The 8,041-nt window shown below is 42.8% G+C and overlaps 1 protein-coding gene across 1 annotated transcript in view; it reads right to left on the bottom strand.

Moving 5' to 3' along the window:
* Nucleotides 1-1,731: 1,731 nt before the first annotated feature.
* Nucleotides 1,732-8,041, bottom strand: part of BET1 (Bet1 golgi vesicular membrane trafficking protein) — a 6,900-nt gene continuing 590 nt past the window's right edge. The window contains exons 2-4 of the mRNA XM_019508434.1: nucleotides 5,542-5,657; nucleotides 4,328-4,384; nucleotides 1,732-3,460 (exon numbers count right to left, since the gene is read on the bottom strand). Of these exons, the coding sequence (XP_019363979.1) occupies nucleotides 3,305-3,460; nucleotides 4,328-4,384; nucleotides 5,542-5,657 (329 nt within the window). The 3' untranslated portion in view covers nucleotides 1,732-3,304. The remainder of the gene's footprint in view (nucleotides 3,461-4,327; nucleotides 4,385-5,541; nucleotides 5,658-8,041) is intronic.

The following is an 8,041-nucleotide window of genomic DNA, read 5'->3' on the forward strand; positions in this document are numbered from 1 at the left end:
ATCCTGCCTGACTAACCTGGTCTCTTTCTGTGACCAGGTAACAAAGAGCTTAGATGGGAAGGAGAAAGTTGATGTCATCTTCTTGGACTTCCAGAAGGCCTTCGACACAGTGTGGGATAGCTAAGGTAGCATCTTCATAGAAAGAGGGTCGCTGGGGCTTTGGTGAGGCCAAACCTGTGCTGCGACCTCATACAGCGTCAAACAGGGAGAAGGCAAGGAGGACCGGGGACTAAGCTGGTCGGGTGAGCACCACGGCAGGGGCAGACCAGGTGGGGAGGGAATATTACGCCACCACCGAGGAACCGGACCCACAGAAGAAGAACACATTAGAGGTGGCGTGAGGCCAGGGTGCAGGGGTGGCGGAGCCCCGTGATGTGACCGCCGAGGGACCTGGGCCATGGAGTGTACCACGAACCGACCTTGACACTGTAGAACATCAAGTCGTGGCGGGCGAGAACAAGGTTGGGGACTTGGGCGAGAGAGAGCTGCTCCGATACCATAGCGGTCCCAAGAGGGTAGTGTCATCTACCTACAGGACTAGAACCACCCGAGAACGGGGAATCGCAACCCAGCGGTCACAACCCACATGAAGCAAGGGAAACCTGTAGAATCCAAAACCCACATGAAGCAAGGGGAACCTGTAGAATCCAATCTACCTATTCTAGCATTAACTAAAATAGGGGTGCACTGATTAAAAAAAAAAGTTTGGGCCCATACCAATGCCCGATTATTGACCAGTCATATCGGCCAATACCAATCTGATTGCTGATAAACAGCCCAGCAGCTTGATGAAGGGTGACAGGACTGGGAGGGGGCTATGGCAAATCTTGGTGTGGCTCCAGCCCACGCTGCCTGGAAGAGGCTGGAGCAGCTCCAGCCCCAAGCATGCAACAGCTGCTCTCCCTCACCCCATTCACAGATCTGGGGGCACATGTCCACCCACAGGGGTACATGCAGCAGTGTGGACCACCCCCCTACCTGCACCCCAGGATAAGCTGCAGGCTATGTCCTGTGCCCTGCCCCACTCTGGCTGGGAAGTGCCTGGCCCTGCCCCACTCCCTCCTGCACTGCAGGAGCCTCTATCCCCTCCCTCACTGCCCCACTCCCTCCCTCCCCTTCCCCCCAACAGACTTACCGGCTGGATGCGGCTCTCCAAGCTGCCAGGCTGCACTCCTAGCATCATGCATGCTGTGTCTGCACATGGCATTATTATTACGAGAAGTTAGTTTTACTTCCTGCCCTTTGGGCAAGGGGCTGGACTCGATGTCATCTTCTGAGATCCCTTCCAGCCTTAATGTCTATGAAATCTATGAAAAATGCTACTTAACATCTTAACTAAGTGACCTATCCTACCTAGCCAGCATGGAAATTGCTTCTGCGGGCCTATTTAATTGTGTTTGTGTATAGATGTGTGTAATATTTTACAGCCAAGAAAAGCCAATTGCCGATAATGTCCATTTTTCTTTTATCAGTGCCAATACAATATGGACTGATGTATCAATGCACCTCTAACTAAAATACGAAAGTAGCTATGCACTGAAATTGTTCAGACAAGTTTCACAGCTAAGTAGTAGTTAAACAGGAAGAATTGAGAAGTTAATCTGCTGATGAAATGTAGGTGGCAAAGCCCCTGTAACTATTAGCATCTGCAATTACTTCCTAGGTGGCTTTCGTTCCCGCAAACTAAAATATCTGCAAGCGTAAGAGTGCACTGATTCTCATAGGCAGATGTATGTTAAATCAATGGTTTATTTGGCTTCCTGCAGCCATACTTAAAAGTTTTCTAAACAGGAATGCTTTACATGAGAATATATGACAGGCATTAGTATTTCAAAGATATTTTATCATTTTAAAAAGTTTATATGTTTCACTCAAAAATATAAACCATACTTAACTTATTCAATTGATTATTTTGCATATTCCTGGTAGACAATACACAAAAATCAAATGTGTTGAAGATTAAAACTAGTGTGGATAGTTAATGGGTAAACTGAGATGCATACAGATCTTTAATACCTGTTTTCCAAGCAAGTACTTGCTTTATTAAATACTGATTTAAAAAAAAAAAAATCAAATATTTATTCAGCATTAATATTTGCAGCATTTCTAAAAGTCTTCCAATACTGTCTCCTAGGAAATCTATATATAAACACATGGCAAGTTGTTTCATTTCCAAGTAACAGACCCACACTGGCTAACATACATCAGATACTTTATTCCTTTATAAGTTTGTAATAGAACTACAGGTAATGCAAACTTATTACACTCTCTAGAAAAAAAGTTTGTCAAGGCATATAGTTTTCTTTTAGACAATTTTCAGTCTCTAGAAAACAATTTGTATTTTGCATGTTGCATTTGAAAGTGATAGTTTTGCTTAGGAACCAAAACTAAGTCTTAGCCAATGTACATAAAAGTATTTCAAGTGCTGTCTTGTATCAACACACACCAGTATGAAAAAGTTTTTGTCATCTTGCTTCACATTTCAAAGTTATGCTCAGCTAGGGTTTGGAGGTCATTAGTAATTGACAAATTAATGTATGAAGAGTAAAAACCACAGCAATTCAATAGAATCAATGAGTTTCAAATACTTGATATAAAAGGTAATGGAAATGCTTGCATCTTGCCCATATTATTTTCTCCACACTATTAAAAGGCATTTGTTTAGAAGAATAAAGGGCTTTGGTATTACCTGGTCTCAAAGAAGGATTAATCAGCATTTTTTCCAGTTTAGGATTTATTGTTAAACCTGCAAAAAATTATTCTAAACCACTAAAATATGCTTAAAACTATCAACCTAACATTGCAATATTTGTACCTTCATAGTATATTTGTGAATGTCATAAGTTAATTCAGAAAAAGCACAAGCGTTTTCTTGTTACCTGCAAAATGCTACCTGTCTGATCCTGATGCTCCACTCAGGATCAGGCCCTAAGTTAAGATCCTTTTAGAAGTCTGGAACCTATTCAAGAAAGTTCAAGGAGTCTGAAATTTTGCCAAGTAGCAAAGGAAACATCCACTTCTTTGTATACCCAACAAATACTTCCCTGGAATAACTATACTGAAACTTATGTTAATGCTTAGCTTTGTGCGTATTTACAGTAACCCCAGAAAATAGGGGATGATGGAAAAATTTCTGGCATGATGTAAAGTAACATATACATAACAAATGCATTAATTTCTAATGCAATTAACAATTTTGTCACATTTAATCAACAGACTATGTCAATTAAGATTATTGTCTTCATGAATTAAGACCATCTTATAGTTATTGAAGTGGCACATATTAAACTGGAAATAACTTTCATCACCTCCATTTAATAATGCAATAAATTACAAAAAAGACAAACAAGGAAAAGAGCATCATGTAGCATAACAGTTTTGTCTGGCTCCCTCTGGAGAGCATTTTCAGTCTGCCCATAGTTGCACCCAGAAATCCACCAGTAGAATCAAAGTCAGAATCCTGCATAAAGAGAGGGCATTCAGAATTATTGGTAATACAGTGGTATCAAACACGGGGCATGTAGAAGAGTCATCTGGCCTGCATGGCTTACAGTAGAGCTGAGAATTTGGGGGTGGGACCCACCATCAAGATCTAGTGCATGGAGCCCAGCTGGGGATGTGTGTCAGTAGGGGGCGGAAAAGGCAAACAACAGTTAAGCTAACCCCTATAGCCCCCGATGCAGCCTGTCCCACCAGTACCATCACATGCAGATTCAGTCTAAAGAGTGCTGTGGCCTGCAAGGAGCCTCATGGCCCACTTCGGACCCATGGGGCCAGGTGAATTAGACATCCCTACTCTAAGAATATACGGTCACCCTAAAATGGGTTTTGTACAGTTTTTCTTGCACTACGTTTTTTCTTATAACAGAATGTAAAACAGTTTCCTGTACTGAGGTTGATTTAAATATCTCCTTCAGGTCCATTCCATATACAGTTACACACTTTCAAGTATAAGCAAGATTTAAACAATAAGGTTTAAACCTTATTGGTTTGGTTTTGTTCTGCCATTTTAGCCAGTTCCAGAACTGAGCTCTCTCCCGTGCTAGTTTTTCAAGACAATGTTTTAAATCCTATGGCATGCTTGCTTTAGTTGAGAAGAAACAGCGAGCAGATCTGTGCCCTAGTAACCTTGACTACTACTTCAGTACAAAAATTCGTAAGACAGCACTGCTGCTTAGAGTAGCAGCATCTTATGATCATGTTTTGACTAGGACTATATTAATATTTTTAATGCAAGCATATTCACTATGCTAGCCTAAGAAATGTAATTTTTAACACTTCTTTCTTCCTTTAAAAAATAATTAAAGATTAGTCATTACACACTTACCATTTCTGTTAACATTTTATTTTGATGTTTAACTTCTGTGCCAATTTCAATGGAAAGCTATTACAAATAATGAAAATTTGCATTAGTCTTTTATAGTTCATAGTATTACTAGACTGGACTATTTAACACCATGCAAAGAAATTCTGGAAATATCTAGCACCTCACTGTATGTTTCAATTCAGTATTAGAGAAATACTCTCAATACTTTGAAAAGATTAGAAATCAGAGTTCAAGGAAAGCATCTCTGAAGTTCCATTTCTGCACAAGTACAATAAAATAATGCCCTAAATCCTGCCCATGTTACTTTCCCCGGTGCCAAGCAGTAGAATCGTGCAGAATTTTGACAGGTGTTTCATTTTGAAGCTGTTTTGACTCGTTTTGAGCTCAAAACAGTGAAATTGAAATGAAATGAGAGCACTCGAAACCTTTCGAAAGTTTTGAAACGTTTTGAGTTTCAAAGCTGGCTTGCTTCCAGCTAAACAGAAATTAAGGAGAGGGAGGGGGAAGACGGGGTAAGGACTGCTCCGATATTGACATCTAGCTCCTGGTTTGATTCCCCAGCTTTCTGATCATTTCTCCACCTCTTCCTGGGGGGGTGCAGGCCCCCGATCTGCGTGCAGGGTTTTAGCAGGCTGCTGCTTCAGGCTGGAGCCAGCGGCAGCCACTTGGTGCTGCCGATGGCCCCAGCCTGCACTGGCAGCCTACTAAAACCCAGCGCACAGATCCAGGGGCCCGTGCCCCCAAGCAAGAGCTGGGCAAATGATCAGAGAGCTGGGAAATCGAGCCAGGGGCCAGGGAACTGAACCGGGCGGGGGGGGAAGAGGCAAGTTGTGAGGGGTTCCACCAATCCACAGGCCCCCTTCACCTTCCCAGCCATGGTCTCTTCTATTGTATCACATCATGAACTGCCTTTGTATTTCAGACTGCACAGCCTAGAGTGGGTGCAGGATGTGAAAACTAGAGGAGGGAGGGAAACGGAATGGAGAAGTGGCAGCTGGATGGGAGCCTGAGGTCTGCAAATAAATCCCTTGCAGGTAGCATAAGACCTGTGGGTTCCTAGATGTATGAAGAGCTGTCCAAATGAATGCACTGTGCTATTAGCTCAGCAATATTTTTATATGAAAGTAAAAGCTTAGAATGTAAGTTGAATGCAACTACACTACACTATAAGATTGAATTTGATTAATATTATGCCACTAAAGTTATGTACTCACTGATTTTATGGCAGTGACTTTTGTACGCAGGCTTTCAGTTAGCTTTTCATTTTCTTCTTCATACACACTATATCCACTGTTGGTATAGCCATAGTTACCAGGAGCTGCTCCTTCACCTAGAAATAACAATACTCAGGTTTACAGCATGCTGAACAAAAAAAAGAATTAAATACACTGCACTGGATGGTAAACAGTCAAACTATGAAGATTACTGACTTTTGAATATCTGTAGCCTATTCTATTAATATAGGTTTTATTTAATGCGTTTCCCCCCACCTTTTTTTTTTGTTTGCTTTTGGAGAGAGAAAGACTACTAGGCAATCAAAATACTGTGTTAACCAGATTTTTAACTCATGTTCCTGTACCACCAGAAGACCACCTTTGGCACATCATCTGCTCTTGGGTGAATGAGCTTCAGCATTGCTCTCCATACAACAAAGAGCCACACCACTGACCAGCACTGAAGGGTCAGTGCCCGATACACCTCTAATAAAGATGTGCTCCAAGTAGCACTTGAACAGCAGTATTGTAAGCACTAAAAGCTCCAGTCACGTTGTAAAATAAAAGTTGCCGAGCACTTCAAGTCTAAGACTCAATGAAAGACAGATAATACAAAAAGTCAGAACTGGTAAAAAGAGAAGGAAAGTAAAAAAAAGAAACAGAAATATGCAAACCTTTATGGTACCAATTATATACATTTCTTTCAGGTACCAATTTAGCTATGAGAAGCAAAAAAGAGTACATTCTAAATATCTGAATGCCCTTCGCATGGTAAATTCTCACTGTGTAATGGAGAGCTAGGTAAGGCACAGGATGGCTGGGGGCCAACGGAGAAAACTTCAGGTTTCAACCTATTAAAAAGGCTAATTATTCCAGATGTATAATATAAATGATATAGCAAAGTCTAACAACCTTACAAGAAAGCCAGACATTTTTGATGCCATCATAGGAGATGCAGTCAGAATGGTTGTATACTCTCCTTTATTTACCCTTCTAGTAGCGTTAACAAAAAGTGTTATTCAAGAAGAGTCTCCCAGTGGGCTTTATCGAGTCACAGCCTCTTTTTTGCATGCTAACACTCCATTTTCAATGTAGCACAAAACAAGCACTTGATGCAATTCAGTCTTATGGTACTCATCCAGATATATTTAAACTTGCAGGCAGGCCATCTGGCATTTTAAGAGAAGACAGGGAATAAAAGTGAAGGCAAAATTGTAAAATTAGCTGGCTTAGGTATATTCAAGTTGCTCTGATGTCAGTGGTGAAACACAACTGGCAGTGAACACGTGGAAAGTACATGCCTACTCATCAACTGCACGAATGAAGAATCGTCATAGAATTGATCACGGCACACTGACGTGTTATCTAAACTTTCCTGGTAAACTAGCAACATCTACCACATCCTAGAATAAGTTTGTAGTTCAAAAGTAGTCAGAACTCTTGTACTAGACGCAATATCTTTTATTAGACCAACTAGATAGTTGCAAAAATAAAATAAAATTCTTTGCAAGGTTTTGGGCTCACATGCCTCAGGCAAAGGAGAATGCAAACATTATAAAATTTCTCCCAGGTAGAAATGAAAAAATATTGCACAGAACTGACTCTTTCAAAATCCCTACACACCCTCATGGCTGGCTGATCAGAAAAGGAAATTGCCTGGGCTTATCAAAGACTCCAGTATAGGGGAGTTAAAGCATTTCACTGTAACTTTAGAGGTGCAAATCTGACACCACTCCAAACTCATACAAGTCATCCCCAGGCAAAAGGGTATCTGCCCATCAGGCTAAGTACAAGGCAGGGGGAGGGGACGTCAGCCATGTTATTCCCCCTAGGCTGCACACTACACAAATCAGCATGCAGCCTAGCCCTGGGGGCCACAAACTAAGGTGGACCTTTTTGGGGGGGGGGGGTTAAATTTTTTTTAAAACATTTAGAGTCAAAGCTTAAAAAGAAAAGTCGTTTTACACGACAGGGAAGTGTTGAGCAGGAACGGTACAAGAAGTTGAAGGCCTTCTGGAGGACCTGACTGGGCTGATAGCTGGGTCAGTGGAAAGCCACCTTGATCAAATTAACCAGACCTCAAGCTGCCCCAGAGGCATCGCTCTCAAACCAAGAGCGGATATCAGACTTTCCTGTTCCTTACCGCTGACTCCCAACTACGCAGGTTACAACAGACCTGGAGGCGGGAAAAGCCACTCGCCCAGCTCAGGCCTCACGCAGCCTCATCGGCACAGGCGGGCGCTGCGTGGGAGGGGGCGGCGCCAGAGTCTCGCCGGCCTGGGCCCAGCCTCTGGGCCAGCGGTTCCCAAACTCTGGGTCGCGCCCTCCAATTGGGGGGGTTGTGGTGGGGAGCGAGGGGTCACGCTATGGAAACGGGGCCGTTAGTGGGGTCCTGCTGAGGAAGAGGCTGGGATGCGCAGCTCTGGGGCTCTCAGTTTCCCGGACTCCGCCTTGCGGCCCCTGAGGCCTGCAGCCCCGGCCCCCACGCCGCCCCCCGCCT

This window comes from Gavialis gangeticus, unplaced genomic scaffold, assembly GCF_001723915.1.
Source record: "Gavialis gangeticus isolate Ggan-Ray unplaced genomic scaffold, GavGan_comp1, whole genome shotgun sequence".
Lineage (NCBI taxonomy): Eukaryota > Metazoa > Chordata > Crocodylia > Gavialidae > Gavialis > Gavialis gangeticus.